Genomic DNA, 23624 nt, shown 5'->3' with positions numbered 1-23624 from the left:
ATTCGTGGTATCTGTCATGGCAGTGGGATGGGGGAGTTGGGATCTATCCATCTCCATAGTTTAAAGAGCAAAGCTGCATCTTGAAAAGCACACTTGGGGAATTAAAAGGGAGCTGTTTTAGATTTTTGCTCCTAAATGTGGCATTGCCTATAAATTCTTTTGAATGAATCTCATCATTTTCTGGGGAAAATTAGGAATGGAGAAAATTAGTTTTATTTTAGTGTGACTCCTTTCCTAAGAAGGTTTCTAAATAAATCACCTGGAAAGATTCAGGTTACGAATGTTTTTAAACCAAGAGGTCTTTGTAATGTGTTGCTTTTGGTTACCAGGTCCAGAATTCTCCACAGCAAAGCTTCTTGCAGCAGGCTGGACACTGTGAGCAGCTACCCTAGGTTTGCTGGGGTGGGAATAGGAAAGAGCTGAGAACCTGGCCCTCCTGAGGGGCTTTCAGATGCCTGCTACTATCTTTGCAGGACTTAAGTGGGATAAGAGATGTGAAGCCACCATTTCTTAGAGGGAAAAATAGACTCTCAGAGAATCTCTTGTCTGGGCCCACATATTGGATAAATGGCTGGTTTAAACGCAAATCTGCCTCAAGAAAAAAAAATCATTTAAGTAAATAGAACATACTTTAAGTAAATGCAATAAAATTATGCACCAATATTTTGGGGGGAAACAATTATTTAAGGTTTGCTACCTATAGAAGAAAACAGAAAGCCAATAAGCTGAAAAGCCATGGAACAAAATAAAGTGAAGATACGAAGAAAGCTCAAAGTTATAAATTCTGAATAAGAGGGAGGATGAGAGAAAGATGTCTAACATGAAGTCGGAAATACAGAATTATTTGAAGAAATATTGTTTTCAAACTTTCAGGCATATTTAGAAACTTCTCAAATGACTAGATAAGAACAAGTTTCCTGGATGAAAAAAGAAATCCTGTGTTTTTCCCTCACTGAAGAACGCAGATCTTACTTGATTTTAGAAGATCAGCCACCTGCAGAGATGGTAGTGGGTATTTCTCATTACCCAGAGACCTTTTTTGTCATCTTTCTTGGGTGTGAGAAGGCATTGCAAGTCCCTGCCTCCACCTATTCAGGTAGGAGCTCCCTGGAGAACCTGCCAGAATAACCATTTTATTCATCTTCTCAAAAATACAGCTTATGTTTTCATTGACTTTCTCTTCTGTTTTTCTGTTTTACATGTTACTGATTTCTGCTTTTATTTCCATCATTCCCTTTGTTCAACTAACTTTGGGTTTATTTTACTCCTCTTTGTCTAGTGTCTTAATGTGAAAGCTGAGGTCATTTAATTGAAAGCTTTCTGCTTTTCTCATATAGGAGTTCAGTGCTATAAATTTCCCTCTGAGTACTCTTTATTTTGTATCTCACAAATGTTGTTGCATTTTCATTTTCATTCAGATCAAAATATTTGTTCACAATATTTTTAATAGACTTTATTTTTTTTAGAGGAGTTTTAGGCTCACAATAAAATTGAGCAGAAAGTATAGAAATTTCTTATATACTCCCTGCCCCTCACCCTCCACAGCCTCCCCCACTATCAAGATCTCATAGCCAGGTGGTACATTTATCAAAATAGATGAGCCTACTCTGACACATCGTTATTACCCAAAGCTCACAGTTTACCTCAGAGTTCACACATGTATAATGACATATATCCACCATTATAGTATCATACAAATAGTTTCACTGTCCTAAAAATTTTCTGGGCTGTCTATTCATCTCTCCCTCTCCCAAGTCCCTGAAAAACACTGATATTTTTACTATCTCTATAGTTTCCAGATTATCATATAATTGGAATCATATAGTAGGTAGCCTTTTCAGGTTCATTCTTTCATTTAGTAATATGCATTTAAGTTTCCACCATGTCTTTTCATGGCTTGACAATTCATTTCTTTTTTTTTTAAATAAATTTTTAATGTTTATTTTTTTATTTTCTGATAGAAAGAAAGAGAGAGCAAGCCAGGGAGGGGCAGACAGAGAGGGAGAGAGGGAGAGAGATAATCTCAAGCAGGCTCCTCACTGTCAGTACTGAGCCCAATGTGGGCCTCAAACTCACAAACCATGAGATCATGACCTGAGCTGAAACCAAGAGCTGGACGCTTAACTGATTGAGCCACTCAGGCACCCCAACAATTCATTTCTTTTTAGTGCTGAATAATATTCCATTTTCTGGATGTGCCACTATTTATTTATCCATTCACTTACCAAAGGACATCTTGATTGCTTCTAAGTTTTGGCAATTATGAGTAAAGCTTCTATAATATCCTTATTCAGGGTTTTGTGTGATTATAACCTGTCCACTCATTTGGGTAAACACCAAGGAGCATGACTGCTGAATTGTATACTAAGAGTAGGTCTAGTTTTATAAGAAACTGCCAAACTGTCTCCCAAAGTAGTGGTACCATTTGTATTCCCATCATCAGTGAATGAGATTTCTTGTTCCACATCCTCACCAGGCAAAATACTTTTTAATTTTCCTTTGACCCTTTGGTTATTTAGAAGTGTGTTATTTGGTTTCCAAATATTTGGAGATTTTCCAGACACCTTTCTTTTATTGGCTTCTAATTTAATTTTACTGTGGTCAGTGAACATACTTTGTATGATTTGGATCCTCTTCAATTTATCAAGACTTGTCTTATGGCTCCGAATATGGTCTATCTTAGTAAATGTTCTTGGCACTTGGGGAAAAAAAAGGTGTTTTCTGCTGTTGTTGGGTAGAATGTTCCATAAAATGTTAATTAAGTTGGTACTGTTACCCAAGTCTTCCATATCCTGATTGCTTTTCTGTCTACTTGTTCTTAGTTATTGCAAGAAGACATTTGAAATCCCCAACTATAATTGTAGATTTGTCTATTTCTCCCTTCATTCTATTAGCTTTTGCTCCACTTATTTTGAAGCTCTGCCATTAAGGGCATACACTTGCAGGACTGTTATGTTCTCTTGATGAATTAACCTCTTAATCATTATGAAATAAACCTCTTTATCCCTGGAAATATTCTTTTCTCTGAAATCTATGTTGTCTGATGTTAATATAGTCACTAAGCTTTCTTTTGGTATGGCATATCTTTTTCTATCCTTTTACTTGTAACCTATTTGAATCTTTATATTTAAAGTGGATTTCTTGTATGCAGCATTTCATGTAGGCAAGGTCTCATTATTTGTATATAATCTGTCAGTTGTGCCTTTTAATTATGGTGTTTACACCATTTACATTTAATGTTACTTATGTGGTTGGGTGTAAATCTACCATCTTGATATTTGTTTTCTATTTGTCATACTTGTTCTTTGTTCCTCTTTTCCTTTTCCTGTCTTCTTTTGGATTAATTGAATTATTTTGTTATTCTATTTTGTCTCCTTTATTGGCTTTTTTAAAATGGTTGCCTTAGATTCAATGGTATACATCTATAATTTATATTATACTACTTCAGAAATAGTATAAGAACCTTGCAGTCTATTTCTATTACCCTCTTCTAGCCTTTGTGTTATTATTCTCATATGTTTCCTTCTACATTTGTTTTATAACCCTCTGTATATTATTTTTTGCTTTACTTTTTAAAATAGAGAGAGAGAGAGGGGGGCCAAGTGAGCAAGGGCCAGAGAGAGAGAGAGAGAGAGAGAGAGAATCCCATGAGGGACACAGAGAGAGAGACAGAGAGAAGTGGGGCTCACCCAAAGCAGGACTCAAACTCACAAGCCATGAGATTATGACCTGAGCCTATGTCAGATGCTTAACGACTGAGCCACCCAGGCGCCTTCTTATTTTTTGCTTTAAACTGTCAATTGTCATTTAGCAATTTAGTAGAAAGAGTAATTTTTTCTGTTATTATCTTGCATCAATTACATTTGCTATCAATTTCCTCCTGCCTGAAGGACTTGCTTTAGTATATCTGCTAGTCATGAATACTTTTGGCACTTATGTGTCTTTGCCTTTGTTTTTCAAAGATATTCTTATTGGGTATAGAATTGAAAGTTTACAGAGTTTTTTCTTTTCAGTGTTTTAAAGATTCTTCTCTGTCTTCTAGCATATCAATATAGTTATAAAAACAATTAAATGCCATTGTTTACTAATTCTGTATGTGTTCATTCTGGGTTATTTTTAATTTATTACATTCCCTCCTCATTTGGGGTTGTGTTTTCCTGCTTCTTTGCATTCCAGATAATTGGATTCCAAACATTCTGAATTTTACCTTTTGGGGAACTAGATATTCAGAGAGAGTGTGTGTGTGTGTGTGTGTGTGTGTGTGTGTGTGTGTGTGTGTGTGTGTGTTTGAGCTTTCCAGATCTTACTTTTAAGCTTTAAGACAGAGTCAAAGCAACCTTTAGCCGAGGGCTGAGTTTTTCCACAGTGATAAGGCAATAATATCCTTCTGAGCCCTCTACCTAATGCCTCACATTTTATATTATTCCACTGTGCCTGGTGGAAACAAACTATTCCCAACCCTGTGTAACACCAGAGGATTGTTCTGCCTATATACTGGGTGACTCTTTCCTCAGCCTCTCATAGTTTCCTCACATGCTTGTACATACCAATACTCAGCTGAAGAGTTGGAGAAGACCCAGTTCAGATCTCCAGAGCTTTCCTGTAGTATTTTGTCCTGCAAACTCTAACTATCTTGGACTTGCCAAACTCCCAACTCTGTCTCTTCAACTCAGAGATCTCTAAGCTCTGCCTGGGTTGCCCCTCCTTGCACTGATCATGGACACTCTCTCTAGGCAAGAAGCCAGGTCAACAATTTGTTTTCCTCTCTCTCAGGGATTATTGCCTTGTGCTGGCTGTTGTTCAATGTCTGAAAACTACTGGGGTTTTTTCCCCCTCTATTGCTTAAAGGGGGACGGTAAATCTGATCTCTGTTACTTCACTTAGCCAGAAGCATAATTTGGTCTTCAATTTTAAAGAGCAAAGGAGGGGTACACTTTTTATATCAGAAGGTTGAAATTTAGGGGGTTTTTTGGTACTGGTTGGCCCAAAGAATTTATGTGTAAGGATGTTTATTTTTTATGACATTTCTTAAGGTGTTTTCTTTTTTTTTATAGCATCTTTAGGAAAACAAACCGACTTCTTCTAAGATGTAAAATGTAATCCTCTTGGTGCAGAAAGAATTCAAGAAGAGTTATGTACCAACTGATATGAAACTTAACCTTAGAGACAAACTCCAGGCTATATCTAAGACAACAGAGTTCTTCAGGATTTGTGTGAAAGAAAGCCTACTTATCAGGGTTTGTTTGATGGTTCTTCAGAGAGTGAGTGAATTCAAAACTGGGAATGAACAAACAAGATTAGAATGACTGTAATATCCCATGGAGAAAGCAAATGTCTCATTTGGAAGGCGATTTGAGGCACTGTTCTCAAGAATTGGAAAATTAGGACTCAGCATCCACAAGCCACATATATTTCTTTTCATAATCAGGGCGAGAGAGGAGAAATGAGGGCAAATGCAAAATAGAAATGAGTGATTAAAGAGGTTCCTGGCTAATGGGGTAGTTGTGAGAGGGAACATTTGTTGTCTAACCCAAAAGCCATTTGAAATTGACTTCTCACTGCCATCTCCTACTACAGAAGCTGAACAGTGAGATACTCACTTTCTCAACATCCATTAAAGGTAGAGAGGCAATGTTGTGGCCAGTGAGATACATGGAGAAATCTGCTGGAGGGCCACTGGGCAGATTTCCTTTGCTGTCAAAAAAAGAAAAGTCCTAATTAGTTCTGCCCTTCCCCCCTTTTTACCTTCTTGTTGCCTTGAACTTGATAATATGACTGGTATTGTGGGCGCCATCTTGAGACCAAGCAATAGATGAAAATCCAATACTCTCAGAAGGGGCAAAGAGAAATAAAAAGAGCCTGGGTCCTTCTTGACATTTGGAACAGTTGGACCAATGCCACAACTCCCTTACACTGGGCTTCTTATAGGAGAGAAACAAACCCTATTTTTTAGGCCATTATTTTTTGGGTTTTCTCAAACTTAAAAGCTAATTCCATTTCTTGCTGATACAGAAGCAAAAGGCAAATTGGCAGGGCTGTACTTTGTACATTGACAGCAAATAGGCCCCAGTAACAATGATCAAACACAAAGGGAATAAGATAGGAAAGGTGGCTAATATCCATAGCCGATTCCTAATTATTCCTTGCCATTTGTTTCACATGTTTGTACCTAGAAAGACTGTTTACGTTAGTGGAAATAGACCACTGACTACAGTATCAGGAGCCACACTACTCTTCCAACTGACACACAAAAAAGAGATGTTTGGGTAAAGCAATAGACTTGGGGAGAGGGGAAAAAAGAATTGGTGTCCTGTTTTTCCAGGAAAGGTAAGGGACATGGAGCTCAGTAACACACCTCCTCTGATCCAGGAATCTTCAGATGGGATTCTGAGCAAATTCTTGATCCACCTTGATTGTTTCCTCCTCACCCTTCAACTTGCCAAGAGGAACTGAATGTGAAAAATTAGTACTGCTTTTCCTGAACTCCTTGAAAATTAAGAAACACAGATAGATAATCCTTGGATAAAAAGAATAAAAACCATAATACCACACACTGAAGAAATTACAAGAAACATAAAAACACAGATCTATAGAAAATAAATGTGAAAACCTACAAAAAAATGAAGTATTTCCTACAAAATATAAATTATCAGAATTAATTCAAGAAGTGAATATTTTGAACCAAAGGTAGAAAAGCAATGAAAAATCCTACCTCTAAACAAGAAGGCCTCAGGACCGAAAGTCTCTCAGCCAAGTTTCATCTAATCTTTAACATATAATTTCAAAGACCTCTTAAACAATTCTAAACTGTAGAAAAAGATGAAATCTCCCCAATTCATTCTATGAAACAAGTATTGCTTTCTAAAAACATTTTATTCAAGTATAAAATACATACAGAAAAGTGTACATGTAAGTGTAAAGTAGATGAGTTTCCATGACCTAAACAATCGAACATAAACAGGCACCTAGACAAAGACACAAAATGTTACCAGCACTGCAGAATCCCCCTCAAACTCTTTCAGACACTACCTCCCCCTCTACTTATCTCTCACTGAAGATAACCACGCTCCTGTCTTCTAACAGTTAACAGATTAGTTTTGCCTGTTTTTGCACTTATAAAAAGGCAAGCACACAGTATTCTTTTTATATCTGCCTTTTAAGGCTCGACATAACGTTTCTGAGATTCATCCATATATTGCATGTGCTTACAAACTGTTCATTCTTGTTGCTGTATAATATTCCACTGTATGAACACAAAAATGTATTTATCCATGCTATAGTAGATGGACTTTTAGGTAGTTCCTGGTTTGAAGCTATTGCTAATAATGTTGCTATAAACATTCTAGAACATGTCTTTTGGTAAACATATGTATGCATTTTATTGGGTGTTTGCCCAGAAGCAGAATTACTAGATTTTATATTTTCACGTCAGTAGATTCAGCCAAGTGGTTTTCTAACACATTTGAATAAATTTGCATTCTCAACCACAGTGGGCGAGCCTTCTGATTAGTCCCACATTTTGTCAACCTGCATAACTTTTTATACCTAATAAAAACAGACCACTAAAGAAACCTATAGACTAATCTCATGTATGAATATGCATGCTGAAATTCTAAATAAAATATTAGCAACTGGAATACTGATTTATAAAAAAAAAAAAAAAAAAAAAAAAGAATAACACATTATGACCAAGTAGGTTTTATTCCAAGGAGACAAGAGTGGCTTAATATCAGCAGCTCCAATGTAATCTAAGTAGTCAACAGATTAAAGAAGACTAACACAAAACCACATCAAAAAAGGCTGAAAAGGCATTTGACAAAATTCAGCAGCATTTTCTGATAAAATGTCTTGGTAAAACAAGAATTTGTTTAGATAAGATTATTTACCAAAAAGCAACATGAATATTCGAAACAGCTCAATAAACTACTTCAATTAAAATCCGTGACAGAGGTGCTGGCTATCACCATTACCATTCAACACTATAATAGAGTTTCTAGACAATAAAGATTCTAGAGAGGAAAAGAATATTTCTAATATTAAAAAAAAACGAGTTATTTTTGTGATTTCGTGTATCATAATATTTGTATCATCATTATATTTCTAAAAGTCCCAAGAGAGTCCCTAGTGAAAACTTCATGAGAAAATTTAGTAAGTATATATAATAAATCTGTTACATATAAGGTTTAAGCACACAGGAAAAAAAATAGGCTTTTTCTTTGTAATAAGCCTTTAGAAATGAAAATGGGGGAAAAAAATCCGTTCTTAATAATGACCAAAAAACTAAGGAACAAGACTACATTTAGTAAAAAAAAGACACAGGACTTAAGTGAAGAAAACTCTCAAATCTTAATCATTCTAATGATATAGACAAGATCTGAGCAAACAGAAAATGATATAATTTTGTTAGTTCTTAGAAGACATATCATATGGCGGGAAGCCTGGGTGGCTCAGTCGGCTGAGCGTCCGACCTTGGCTCAGGTCATGATCTCACAATTTGTGGGTTCTGGCCCCGCATCAGGCTCTGTGCTGACAGCTCGGAGCCTGGAGCCTGCTTTGGATTCTGTGTCTCCTTCTCTCTCTGCCCCTCCCCCACTTGTGCTCTCTATCAAAAATAAATTAAATTTAAAAATAAAAATAAAAACAGAAGATAATATCATATGTCAAATTTCCCCAAATTAATTTTTAAATTTAATGGAATTTCAACCCCTAATTGGATAAAATGATCACAAACTTGAAATGCCTGATAATAGCCAAGAAAGGTAGTGAAAAGAACAGTATGCAGGACCGTGGGGTGGGAAAAAGTTCTGCCTGACCATTTTATGAAGCCACTGTATGACTATACATAAAGCCACTGTAATTAAATCAGTGTGATATTGCCACATATAAAGAGTACTATTAGTGAAACAGCACAGTATATTGAGAAATCTCATTATATATGAAAATTTAATATATGACAAAGTTGGTATTTCATTTCATTGTTAAAGGATAATTTAATAAAAAGTGCTGGAACAACTGGCAACCCACGTGGAAGAAAGGAGAGTTGGGTCCATAGCTGGCGTTCTATACAAAACCAAATTCCAAATGGAGTAAAAACAATGTGAAAAAACACTAACAACAAAAATGAAATGTAGAAGACATTCTAGGAGACTACACACGTCACTCAGAAGTGAAGGCCTTAATCAATACAGAATACTTTGAAATTTTTATGTATTTATAAGTGTTCACATTTTGTAAATTAATATACTTGAGTATATACTAATATAAAGTTTTTAATGGGAAAATGTATTATAAATATGGTAAATGATGACAGATTTGGAGAAAATTTGCAAATAATATGATGAAGCATTTACATATAATGATTGAAAGAGTGCTTAAAATTTTTTTAAAAGACAGTGCACATATGGGCAAAATGTTAATAAAAATCAAGTAAATGAAAAAATGAGTAAAAATTTTAAATGTGAATTAAAAAATACAAATATGCAATTCACCTTAAGAGGGAAATCCAAATGGCTAAGTTTTCTGTGGAAAAAGTACTTAATAATATTAGTGGTCAATAGACAACTTATAAATGAGTTGGTAAAACTATTTGCAACCAAGAGTAGGAAGGCTTAATAGATGTAATATACAAAAACCTCCTACAAACTAAATAAAAAGGCAAACACAATAGAAACATGGACACAAATATAAAGATATAAATAAAAATATGAAGATTTGTGGTAGGGCAGAATTCTAAGATGGCCCCCATAATCTTTCACCCTGATGTTCCTCCCATGACAATGCTACATTTACAGAGCAAAGGGAGTCTGTAGACTTAATTAAGGTTACTAACCAGTAGACCTTAACATACAGAAATTATCTGGGTGGGTTCGCCCTAGGTACATAAGTCCTTTAAAAGCAGAGTTTTCTCTGGCTTGCAGCAGAAGAAAAAGCAGAGAAAGTCAAGGATGAGAAGGATCTTGATGAATCCTTGCTAACTTGGAAGATGGGAGGGGTCATGTACAAGGATTGGAGAGTAACGTCTAAAAGCTGAGATCAACCTCTGGCTGACAGCCTGCAAGAAAACAGAGCCCTCCATCTACAACCGTCCTACAGTTTTAAGGATTCAGATTCTGCCAACAACATGAATGAGCTTGGAAGTGAATTCTTCCCCAGATCCTTCAGTTAAGAGCTCAGACTGGCACCCACCTTCATTTCAGCCTTATCAGACAGTAAACAAAGAGCCCAGTCAAGCCTGCTTGAAGTTCTAACCCATATAACTGTGAGATAATAAACAGGTATCACTTTAAGCTGCTAAATTGGTGCTAATCGGTTATACAGCAATAGAAAATACAAAAGGTAATTTAATTATGAGTGAAACCCAAATAACCAAAGAACATATGAAAAGTTATGCAGATTTACAATAATTAGGTAAAATGCAAATAAAGTAATACTGAGAAATCATTATACACACACCAGTCTTTTTTTTCTTCTTTTTTAAAATGATACAACATCCCTAGTGGGGATGAAGGGCATGGGTAATTTTTATACTGTACATTTACTGATGAAGATATAAATTGCTCCAGCCTTTTTGGGAAATAATCTGTCAATAGTTATTAAAAAAATTTAAATCTATGTAGCTGTCAACCAGCAATCCTACTGCAGGCAATCTACTCCACAGAAGTGACACCATCATGGTCATGAGTATGTGCACAGGCATAGTTACCATAATAGTGAAAATCCGGTAGCAAAGTACATGTCCATTAATTAGAGAAGAAGTTTAAGTCATCATCATAGAGTATTATACAGCATTCAGAAGAATGAAATAACAGCTATGAGACAGACTTGGAGGGATTTCCATCACACATTTTTGGATGAGAAAAGATGCACAGGGTATGTGTTATCCCACTTATTTACAGCAAACAGACGCACCAAAAAAAATCTCATTTCATTTACACGGGAGTGTGTGTGTGTAGATTAAGGAATTTAAAAGAAGTCTATGTATGGACTTGAAGGTGCTCAAAATACACATTAAATTTTAAAAGCAAGTTGCAGAGAACATGTAGAGTAAGACAAAACCCTGTGTAGTATTTGTGTACACCTATCTGGATGAACAAAAATAGGGATACATAGATCAGGCTGTTACAAGATGGGGTGGGAGTGGAATGGTATGATGGTGGGATATGAGTTCTGCCATTATGTCTCTTCATTACTTCACTTGTTGCTTTTTTTTTTTTTTTTAATTAAGTAATCTCTACAGCCAACATGGGGCTCGAACTCATGACCTCGAGATCAAGAGTCGCAAGCTCTTCCAACTGAGCCGGCCACATGCACCTTGTTTCTCTTTTAGTTAATTGCAGTAATTTAAATTGTACCCCTATTTACATCTGTGAAACACCCATCTCCTTTAGAAATGGAAATGTGAAATGTGAAAAATTCAATTCACTACTCTTCTGATGATTCTCTTAATGATTTAAAAGTCATTTGATTGTTAAAATATAGTCTGTCTCTAACTTGTTGACTATTTTGCTCCTGAAGCAATTCAGCTTTTCAGCTCAAGGCTGCAAGCCACTTGGGCCTTGGTGGAATGGTAGCTGCAAAGCAAGACAACACAGAGCTCGGTCCCAGGAGAGTTAATAAACGTTTAGATAATTACCATCAAATCTTCTAGGCAAAAAGCAGCCCTGAAAACATCCCGAGGGATTTGTCCTAGATTCTTCAAATCCAAGGCAAGTTCCCCCAGAGGAATGCCTTTCTTGACAATCTTCTACTGGGAGGTACTTCCTACTTCTTTGGGGAAAAAAACAGCCAGTTAGGAATAGCTGGACCGTCTGAGGGTTGCAAGGAAAGGGTGGTGGATCTGGCCTGGGCCCAAGACAGTCCCGGCAGGTTTAAGTTCCAGACTGGAGGAGCTGCCCCACAAGAGATCAAAGGCCAGTGGGTTGGTGCTAGAGAGGTTAGGGAAAGAAGATGCACCATTAACAGTGTTCAGACACATGTCCTTGTCCCCCACATGCTCTGCTTAATTCCCACGTAGGCAGGACTGGAAGTGTGCAGGAGGGTGGTGTCTTGGCCATTCTGCTGCCACCTTCCAGGTGAGATCCAAATTCCTCCTTAGGGTACAGACCTCAATCTTAGGATCAGCCTCACAGATCTAAATATATCTGCGATCGGCTAGGAACCTGCAGGGATGATTTATTTCTTTTTGAAGATCTGGATAGATTTAGAGTTTTGAAAATGTGCTTTCTAATTTCTCAACCCACAGATAGTATTTGAGTACTTTTTATATGGGAAGGAATCAGGAGAGGTGCTAAGCAGAATATAAGAAAAACAAATGAGCTTATAGAGACTGAAGCAATCATTTACCTGTTTTAGTTACGTGACACTGAGCAATACATAATATGTAAAATGTGAGTTGAGGATGGGGTAGAAACAAGGCATTCATAATAAAATTCATCACTACATGCTTCCCATGCAACACAAAGAATCTAAGATTTTGAAAGACAGTATATAAAATAAACTTAACACATCTTCCTTGCTGATTTTTGTACTTCCAAAATAACTTTTAAAAATCATACAAAATAAAATTTGTGTTTTTCTGCAGAGGCAAGCTGTACATAACTTGCATATATCAAGGAGACAAAACTGCACGGATCTCTCACCTTCATTTTCTGAAGTAAAATAATTTCTCCTCCAGAAAGCAATGATGTTCCTAAAGACGGGGAGGGGGGGTGGGGGAAGCCTGCTTGCAGGGTTTATTTTTTCTTAATTGGAATCATTAGATGTGTATTCCCAAGTATAGTAGGATATGAGAAATAGTTTATTGTCTTGCTTATTTAAAAGGCTGACCAAAATGAATAAAAGAAAGCCTGAATGTTTTAGAGTTGGGAGAAAGCCTGATTTCTTCTGACCCTGAGATCTACAAGGAAACTGAACACGTACTGTTTCACTGAAAAATAAAGTTTCCATTTAAATGAATTAAGTGGTATTTTAGCTCAATGTGCATACTTTCAAAACTCCTGAATGGTAATTGGCAGAATCTAACCTTAATGTTGTTAGCTGAGGGGACACTGCTAATTAACATTATTCACATGATATTCACAATCATTTTGACATGTATCAAATATACAAGGTTCCATGTTTATCTGCAAACTATACAACATGCTGTTTTTCCAGGCAGCCAAAACATGGAGACATATGCTACTGGTCTACATACCAATGAGTTCCAGCGGGGAGGGGAGGAAAAGGGGAGGGAGTGTCAGGAGTTTGATCATTAATAACTGTCAAAAGATATGAGACCATTGAATTCTTTTTCTAAAATACACACTGAATAAAATTATTCTACCAACAGGATATTCTGAAATATATGGGCTCAAAAGTCTGTAGAGAAACATGCAAATATATTTTTAAATGGTTTTGAAAGCATAGTAAAATCACTCAAAACAACTCATCCTACAAAAATGACTTTCTGATCTTTTCATGGGATTATCACTTGGCCTCATGAGAACATTTTTACATTTCTGGTCGTCATTCTGACATATACAAGTGGCACAACATACTTGGGTCTATGTTAATATGGCTTCCTAAAATATAATAAAAGCTATGCTGACACTTTACCTGGGAGCTCTAGAATACTTTTGATGTACTTCCTAAAAATCTTTCATTTAGGTAACAGGGAGCAATGACAAGGCAGAATTGGAACTATTCACTTTTAGAGGTCAAAAGATCTCAGAGGTCATCGTTCCAAGTCATTTAAAGAAAAAAGGGAGCCAATGGGTGGTGGGTCCAGATGGCAGGGCTGGTGGCTTTTCCTTCTTGGTACGGTAGTTTTCCCCCACACTCTCACCCAAGTTAGCCAGCACCCAAAGTAAACTTTCTGATGAGATTTCTTTTGCTCTAAGTAAGTTAATCTTACTTATGAAAAACTACTGCCTTGGTCCATTTCACTCAGAAAATAGCTAGATGTCAGTGTACTTTAACATTTCAGCACATCTTACACAAGTCACAAACTCCTTGTTTTTACAATTCACACTAAACATAAAATTTTTGCATTCCATGCAGTGTTTAATTAAAGAAAGTTTTTCAGTTTGGGAAATTTCATTTGTAAATGATAGGTTTCCCTTACCATTACCCTTAACTTGGTGATGCTATTAGATGAGGTAATTCAAAAATATCTGTGGTTTGAGGTTAGAGATTGGGAACCTGGTATATATACTGCAGTTTATGAGAGCACAGAAAACTTTGGCACATGAATTAGCCATACTCATTCCAGTGCTCCAAGTGCTATTTAACAGATGTTTTATGGTGGGTTCTCCTTTACATTACTGGATTAATTGTATCTTTAAAGAGGCACACAGGGAAAGTCAATGCAGAGTTAGCATCTGGACCAGCCTGCAATGTAAGGTGAATGGCTAAATCATCGAGGACAAGGGAATTTTCTACAAAATAGGCCCTTCCTGTTAGCAGGATATTGCAGATTTTGTTCAAATAGATCCTTCTTCAAGTCTGACTAAAACCACCATTACCCTTAATTAAACCACTAGGATGGAGAAAGGACTTGGGGTTGTAGGATCTAAGTGAAATGCAAAGTGAGTCATTTTGTGGTTGGTGAACTTTGAATTCTGTGGTTTTGAAAGTATACAAACTATACTAAGTTAGTGTTCCAGAAGACAGGGTTTCCAATATTTAGAGGTGCATACCAGTGATTCCCCATAAAATCAGAGTATCCCGATCACTGTAAGCAACAGATGTTAACTAATAAGGAACAAGTGGAGGGGCACTTCATAGCCACAGTGTTTGAGTTACATGGCGCTGCCAAGATTCCTAGGTGTTCCTGGGGACTATCCTAAGTGCCAGTACATCTCTGGGGCCCCTCAAAACCTCGGTGATGGTCTTGGGGAACCCAATGCAGGTCAGAGGAACACTCTGGGGCACCCCAGAGGGCCCGTTAATCCATGAAAAAACTTTTGGCATCTTCCTAGCCTTCTGTACTAGATTACTCAAAAATTACTCCAGCAATGTCTCAGTTCTCATTAAAAGGCACAAAAAGGGGTATTTCTGACGCTGCTGAAGAATGTGTACGTGCTAAAGGATATAAACTCATCACTACAGCAGAATACAAAAACATCAGAGAACGGCAGATAGTTTCAAGGACACTTTCAGATTCCACATAGTATGGTGGCTTCAGATTGGAACAAAGAGACTGTGAGCTGTGGGCAGAGAGAGCTCTTAAAAACTAATGTTGATCTGAAAAGGCAAGGGGGAGGGGAGGGCTTATGTTTGTTAAGTAGCCAAACAAAAAATTAAATAAAAATAAAAACACATTAAATTTATATATGTGTGTGTAATTTTTAAAAAATATATAACTAAACACTTGAAAAATATGTGTGTCCCTGAAAGTATCAATTATCCAATCTCATGGGGTATTTTAATTTTACTGGCTTTCCAAAGGTTCACACTCTATAATGATAAATTTCTCTATCTTCCTCACAATCAATAATTAAGACTGGCTTATTACTTTGGACTCACATCTACTTTGTCTAATACTCCTTCATTCCTCTGCATGCCTCTTCTGCCCCACCCCTACTGGAAAAAACAAAATCAAGTTGTATTAAAGTATTTTATAATAAACTGCAAATCCACTAGATTCCAAAATATTTCAATTCATGAGACACCTATAGCACATTATCTATATTTGTACACTTTATTTAAAAACAAATAATACACTTAGAGCCACCAAATAAAGATATCTTAATTAGCTTATCCATACCCTGAATTTACAAAAGAAACTTCTTGCACCACAAAAATTAGCATTTGGATTAATTTACATTAATTGATATTATAACTAAATTTAAAAATACCTGAAGATCAAACAATCTGGTCCAGGGCCCACCAGTTGCGGGGGAGAAGGTGGGGGGGGGGGGGGTGGAGAAAAGAAGTTAGTAGGAATCTAAACTGATGATGCCCTGGAGTCAGCTCTAGTAAACTGAAGTTAAGAAGGACGTAAAGTAACCAGTAGATTTCAGGATTACAAAGAAGTGGTTCCTCCTAAAAACAGATATTAGATCATACAGTTGGAATGCATGTAGGGAATACCTCTTAATCTGGATTGAAAAAAGCGTGTGGAGAGGGGGGTCGAATTTGTTTCTCACAAGAGGCAAACTTCAGCCAAACAATGAGAAGAAAGTAGGGAGGGAGGTACATGGTAGACTGAAGGCTTTCTGACTGCTGATAATACCGAACTTAGCAGCTCTGTACAAGTCAACTAAAATACCATTCTCTGAGACATTTTCAGAAAGGAGCTAACAACCAGGGAAGATCATTCTACATTAACAAGGCACTCACTGGTTCACAGCCTGTTAAAAATCCAGGCAGACATTAAAGTTAATCTAAATTAAAATGAACTTTTAATTTGCATCACAGGGATGGCAACCACGTGGTCCCAGTTAAATCAAATCTAAAGCTTAACTAGCAAAGATCCAGAAAATTCTGACCCCTAAGCACCACTTCAGGAATACTGCTAGAATAAGTAAGTGGAATCTAGGGATCTCTGTTTGGCCTAGATTAGTTTTTTGGTTTTTGTTTTTTTGTGGTTTTTTTTTTTTTTTCCGATTAAGAAAAAAAACGAAAACAGAAAAACAAAAACAAAACTGATGCAATCTGCTAAATACTTTGTCAATCTGGTGTCCCTTACACTGACATGGAGGTCCAGCTAGATGATGGATACGGCCAATTAAAAAGCTTCCAGTGCTGAAAGTAAAAATGATTCAAATCATTTACCAATGACCTGTCCTTTGTTTTTAAAGATGGACATGTTTTCTGGACCTTCTTCTAAAAGGAACTTCTGGAATTGATACATTTCACAAAAATATACATATAATTTTCAGTCAGCTACTACTTTTATACAACCTGAATCCCAGTGTCAAACACATAAAGTACTGCAATTATATAAATAACAAGTAACAGTAACAAAGGCAACTTCTGAGTACATAAAATTAATGATTATGTACTTAATAGCCTTGAAATAGCTTTCAAAGAATAAAGTAAGCTGAAGAAAACTGTACTTAGAGCTCTTTTTCCATGTAAATTCAGTAACAGTTTGGCTCTTGGTTGAAAATATCACAGACGTATACTAACCAGAGTTGAACTATATCCACTCACTATCAACACTGATGATAAATTTTAAGCAGTTCTTTCAAAAGAAAACCAAAACTCTGAGTCTTTCAATCTGATTTGTGACATCTTAGTTCAATATAACTTAAATGACAAAGCCTGAGAAAAGCACCAACAGAGAAATTGCATCCAGTCATTTCTGATGTCATAAAGATTTGCTTTCATTAAAATGGCAGCAATGACAACGAGGTAGATATGAAAGATGCCATTTAAACACTATTCTTAGGTGGTATTTTAACTAGTTCAGGTGTTTAATCTAAAAACAATTTTTACTAGTTGGATCTTCATCACAGAAGAATTTCATGGCATGCTCTTGTGTAAGAGGGAAATATATGAAGTACTAAAAAAGTAAGCCTTTAAAAATTACATTTTTACAAAATTACCTAGCCAACATTAGAAGATCCCATAATTTTGGTGAATCAATAATTTCTCCTTTTACCTGAACTTAACTATCATGAAAGAATAGTTATTTTCCTGTCTACTGAAATTTCTAGGAATTCACATTCAAAATCCTTGGAAAGTACACGTGGTGCTCAGAAGAGCACGAAGACAGTGCATGAAATGTCCCTTGAAATCCTAGAAGTTGAGCAGATACACTGAAAAGACATTGATGGTCACAAATCAGGATCTTCACAGACTGGCAAACACACACGCACACACACATTCACTCTCTCTCTGTCTCTCAATCTTTCTCTGCCATAGTCCCCCCCCCCCCCCCCCCCAGCTCAATCCTCATCCTCACTGTAAGGCTGCATTTGTATTTTATTTTAAAGGCACCTCTCATTCTCTAGCTATTGCCTTCTTGATGATATCTGTTTTGTTAAAAAAAATCCTGAATGTTCAATGGAAATAGTTCAGTACTGAGAATGGAATATTTTTCAATTCACATCTGAATAGCCAGGTTTTCTTACATTCAGATTTTAATAAACTAGAATGACAGTCTTTAAAACAAGCATGCTAGCCTATAATGAATATAGTATATACAGTAATTGAAACATTTAGAACTATATATTATACTGCAAAAGCAAACAGCACAACACTCATCATACTCATCATTACCTGTGGTGTACACGACCTCTAAGAATGAAAATACAAAACAGTAAAATGCACCTATGGTTTATATATATATATAATATATATATATAATATATATAGTCTATATATATTATATATATTCCTACAATATATATAATATATATTTATAAAATATACATACATTTTAGACATTTTCAAATAAATCTTTATCATTATCTCCAAAAGAAATTTATAGCAAGAATACTGAAGGAATGAAAGTCAGATAAACAAAAATTTTTCACAAAGTTCATTATCAGTGATGCAGCATAATTTCCCCCCTTTTAGTCATAACTAAAATGATTATAAAAGCTAAATACTTTGCATAACTAATTATCTGTTTAATGGCAAAAATCGCTAAACTTGTTCAATAGAAAAATACTGAAGGTCATTATATCACTTATGTTAAATACCTGTCTAGGGTTCGAGTAGCAAATGAGCTCCATATGACATCTGGGTTTTGAGAAGGGTGCTGCAAGTCCCAGAGATGTATTCATAGCATATGAAAATAAGGCAGGGACCATGTCTCCTGCTGATTTTCATACTCTCCCAATACATTTCACCCAAAATATTTACAAACCAAGCACTATGAAAGCATTTCAATGACTGTGTGAATCTTGAATTTGTTCATTTGGGGGATTAAATTTCTGATAGGCTGGCGGGGAAAGCAGATACATGTCTATGCTTCTCTCTGGCTGGAAGACAGCTTTGGCTCATTTCTAGGCTGTGATCACACAGTGCTAGTGGAGAGGAATCTGTTTCTGTCTAGGGTCTCCAATGGCCCGGCACTGGCTGGCTAAAGAACTTCCAAAGCTCCATCATCTGCACCACAGTTTACCTATCTCATGGTCATTTTCCACTCACGAAGGGAGAAATTTCAACCAGGAGGTATAAAATGTAAAGGAAGAGACTTTCTTGGTTTTGAGAATTTCAGTGATGTAAGTAAAGCAGGCACTGGAGACCTTGCGAGGTAATTTAAGCAGTAAGTGGTAAAACAATAGCTTAGTCCATCATAAACATGCCAAGTAAGGGCACCCGACTGGATTTTCCAGTATACTTATATGAATATGTTAGGTTAGCAACACCATTTTTTTTTACTCACTGAAGAACCAAAAAGAGGAATGAACCAAACACAATGTGGACTTCTATATCTGCATGGGAATATAAACATTCACCTGGGAGTTCAAGTCCAGGTCAATTCATTCGATTATAGAAAGGAGTCCCTTGAGCCCACTGTGAACCAAAGCACAGATGAAATGACAAGGTAGCTGTGTCAAAATATTAAAGTATATCTGTCTATCAACCAGGCAAATCTAGCTTGTATGCTGCAAAACTCCAGAGGCAGAAAAGCAGAAATTTTAAAGAAAAATTGTCAATTACTATCCATATCACCACCAGAATACTTTTTCAGAGTAAATATACATATCATCAGAAGTGTCATTGTTACAACAATGGAATATGTTGGGAGAGGAATGTAGGAATTATATTAAAAGATTAAAACATTTATGGATATGGATTTTAAGTATGAAAACTACTATATATACATTTTGCTGAAAAGTTGGGCATTAATAATTTATTCCTAATTTCTATACTGGTCTCTGACATTTGGGGCAAACAAAAGAATGTGAAGACACTAGGTCCAAAGAGTGGGGTCATGGGAATCTTAAGAGCTGGTCACATGTGGGTCACAGGCTAGGTGAGCTCAAGGAACCTAGGTGAGCTCAAGGAACCCTGGTCCTTTATGACAGTTTTCCACAGAAACGATACTGACACACTGCCTATTAAAACACGCTGTGTACTCCAATTAAAGAATGGAGGGGTAGGGGAAGGGAAAGAGAAAACTCTTTAACCAAGGGATGCACTGAACTCTTCCGTCCAGATTTCCAGCGGGCTCTTCTTCTTGGATAGATTAATGGAAGACTTCTGGGGCACAAACCAGGTGTTTTATTTAGTACTGCAAAAGCAGCTGCCTGACATTAACCATACCCTTTGGGCTGTCAAAACGTAATTATAAACTGTTTTTGGTAGGTGTCAGATAATTTGAATATGAGAGACAAAGAAAAAGCAAGAGGTCATCCGAAGCATGGTTATGTGGATTTTGAAAAACAAGTACTCACAGATAACTTCTGTCTTTTCAACCACTAAAAGGTAAGATTTCATCAATATGAGATAACCACTCTGGTACTAGAAATATCACATGAATAAAGTGAATTTTAAAATTAATAGAAATTATCAAGATATGCCCTGCTTGCCCTTAAAAATAAACAGAATCTTGAACCTGAATAAGTTAAATTCTTTAGTAAAAGCAGACTCTACTGACTATTGATAATGGTGACTGTTTTTGACAGCTTAACTTTACAATGGTACCAAATCTATTTTCAAAAAGGTAATACAATATAGAAATCTGCTTACAAACTAAATATTTGTTTAGCATTTTTGAATAATAATATATTTAACATATTATTGCATTTCTTTTTTTCCCCTAATGGTAAAATGCTTTGCCAGGTGCTTTTATGTGCACAGATGAAAGGAGAGCTAAATTAAAAACTCATTTGAACACTGCCTGCTCATTATGCACATCGGGGTTAGTACAGCAGATATGGTAAAGATTACTGTTTTGACTACCTAATGTGGTTAACAAGATTTCTCAGGGGAGAACTGGGTCTAAATTTCTGTTCTTCCTCTATCATTCCCAGTCATCAAGCTTTTTAATTATCCCTTATAGCATGCCCTATTTACTCAATAGGGACAGGCTAAACCTATGTTCGCTCAGGCCTGCCTAGCGAATTAGAACAACCTCAGAAATAATAGCTCCTATTGGGGGAAATTTTGAAACAGTTTTCAGGCTCACAGATTCAGCTGAGCTTGCAGCAACCAGAACAAACCTTAGTTTTAGAAAACAGTATACGAATTGCAAAACTATACTTTAACAAATGTTCTCTGTGCTCCTTCGGCAGAACAAAAGGGCAGGACAGGTTGATTCTTGCCCTGGTCTTCTGTATCTCTTTTGTGCAGTTGATTATTTATAAAGAGCTAGAAGGTGAAGATGATGCATTGTGTCATACAAAGACTTTGGCCAGTGCATCAGCCCCAGCACTGGCTATATAGCATTTGGATGGGTGGAAAGCTACATCGTGAATTGATTCTTCAAACTTTTTCCGATGAGCTGTAAACTCTTGGATACACGTCTTACTTTCTAGGTTCCATAAACGTATTGAACAGTCATGACCTGTATCAAAAGAAAAGAAAAAAAAAGAAGAAAAGAAAAAGAAATTGAAAGGAAAAATTACATTAACATGAAAATAGTAAGGATAAATAAATAATCCATAGTTGATGTACTTACTCCCAGACATCAAGTACAGGCCATTGGGATCAACTGCTAAACTTGTAACAGCTTCTAGATGGGCTACCATGGAGTGGATGAGTTTGCCTTTGGGAAAAAGAGATTGTTACTCTTTATTAACAGCTTTCCTCATCCTGAACATACGCCAGTCACCATGTTACACTGATTTCTCCAGTCACCCCTCTCTGTGTACTTACTGCATCAATAGCTTTTTCCATCACAGCTAAAACAATGTGTCTCCCTCCTGCTCTAGCCATGGTAATGAGAAACAAAAGCTTAAATTTCAGATTATACTTCTGTCTTTCAAATAGCAATATAAAAGTCAGTCATTTATACACAAATATTCCCTTAAGCCATGTTCATTAACTAAGACTAAGACATGAATCACCTACTTTGCATCCTTTAGCTACAGGCAAATTATATGGGTTGTGAGAACAGAAGAGACGGAAAGACAAAGGAACAGAGGGAAAACCTGGCCACAATATTGGTGGAAACAACATATGGAAAGGGATTAAAATATTAAATTACTCATTACTCACAGCTAAGCAAAGTCAGCAAAAGTTAATATATCTACAAAGCTAATAGCAGATACTCAGGTAAATATGGCTGCCAATATGGAGTGTTTTCCTCTGAACACAGCTCTTCAGGAATTTCCTTCTGACTAGTGAATGAAAGCTAATAAAAAATGGGAAAGCCCACATATCCTCCCCACCTTACATATAGTAATTCAAATCAATCAGGACCAGATAGTCAATATTATAATACCGAAAAGAGTAGTCTATGGAAAACTGAATCAAAAAAACAAATGACTTAGGGGTTTCTATCTCCAACACTAAGGCTCTCCAACATTGGACAATTTTAAAGTTTACTTATTTACAGAGAAACTGTGAGCTGGGGAGGGGCAGAGAGAAAGAGAGAGAGAGAGGGAGGGAGAGAGTGAGGATCCCAAGCAGGCTCCGCAGTGTCAGTGTGGAGCCTGACATGGGGCTCAAACTCATGAAGCGAGGCTCAAACTCAAGAACTGTGAAATCATGACCAGAGCTGAAATCAAGAGTCAGATGCTTAACTGACTGAGCCACCCAGGCACCCCAAACTTGAACAATTTTAAACAAAATATAATGATCATATGCCTCTTACTTCTAACATGTTTCTACTTTTCCCCAACATATTCACAGCAAAAGATCAATTTTATTGGTATTTGAATGACCTTTTCAATTGTGTCCCTAGTGATAACCTTGGTGCTAGGGCCAAAACATAGTATCTACTTATTATTAAATAAACTAAGATGAGGGGCGCCTGGATGGCTCAGTTGGTTAAGCATCCAACTTTGTTTGGCTCAGGTCGTGAATCTCACTGTTCGTGGGTTCAAGCCCTACATCGGGCTCTGTGCTGACAGCTCAGAGCCTGGAGCCTTCTTTGGATTCTGTGTCTCCCTCTCTCTCTGCCCCTCCCCCGTTTGTACTCTGTCTCTCAAAAATAAATAAAACATTAAGTAAATGACTTAAATAACCTAAGATGATTTTATATGCTATCATGAAGACTAGTTCTTAGCAGATTTGGACAGAATGAACAGAAACTGAGCTGGAAGAGTATTTGTTTCCATGCTTATTCCTAGACTATATAGCCACTAACAGACACCCAAGTCAGCCTACTTACAGTGGGTTTTACTTATTTATCTTAACACTGATCACTCTGTAATAAACACTTACCTGTGTTGTTATCATAGAATTTGATGTGCCTGTCTTCATGAGCAGTGATGCTGATGGGAAGAGTAGGATGGCTGATGACTCTATTTATTTGACAGGAAGAGGTGGCTGCAAAAAAGAAAAAAAAAAAGAGCAACAAAGTTAGTTAACGCTACTATTTCTTCATTTAAGAGGACTGAATGCTCACCTATGAGACTTTGTGACTTTAATATGTCTTTAATTTATTCTGTGACTGTATTCTCAATATCAATGTTAGGAAAGAAGAAGTGCCTGAACAATACCATACTGACAAATGTAGAGGTACTTACAAATGAGAATTTTCTTTTCCACCACCTGCAATCAATGGGTGCCACCTA

At 36.5% G+C, this 23624-nt stretch overlaps 1 protein-coding gene and 1 long non-coding RNA gene across 4 annotated transcripts in view; both read right to left on the bottom strand.

The window, feature by feature from the left end:
* Positions 1 to 5034: 5034 nt before the first annotated feature.
* On the bottom strand, positions 5035 to 11379 carry LOC128311277 (uncharacterized). The gene is made up of 2 exons (XR_008289588.1): positions 6356 to 11379; positions 5035 to 5694 (listed from the first exon to the last, which is right to left on the bottom strand). It is a non-coding gene; the product is annotated as an uncharacterized LOC128311277 (long non-coding RNA).
* A 4274-nt stretch (positions 11380 to 15653) lies between these two features.
* Positions 15654 to 23624, bottom strand: part of STRN (striatin) — a 92799-nt gene continuing 84828 nt past the window's right edge. For all 3 annotated transcript variants that reach the window (XM_027033550.2, XM_027033552.2, XM_053201031.1), the window contains 3 exons: positions 23272 to 23376; positions 21563 to 21649; positions 15654 to 21448 (listed from right to left, as the gene is read on the bottom strand). In XM_027033550.2, coding sequence (XP_026889351.1) covers positions 21279 to 21448; positions 21563 to 21649; positions 23272 to 23376 — 362 coding nt within the window. In that variant the 3' untranslated portion in view covers positions 15654 to 21278. The remainder of the gene's footprint in view (positions 21449 to 21562; positions 21650 to 23271; positions 23377 to 23624) is intronic.

The sequence above is a fragment of the Acinonyx jubatus genome, chromosome A3 (assembly GCF_027475565.1).
Source record: "Acinonyx jubatus isolate Ajub_Pintada_27869175 chromosome A3, VMU_Ajub_asm_v1.0, whole genome shotgun sequence".
Classification (NCBI taxonomy): Eukaryota; Metazoa; Chordata; class Mammalia; order Carnivora; family Felidae; genus Acinonyx; species Acinonyx jubatus.
The sequence above is the reverse complement of the archived record's forward strand: the minus strand, read 5'-3'. Positions and strand labels throughout refer to the sequence as shown.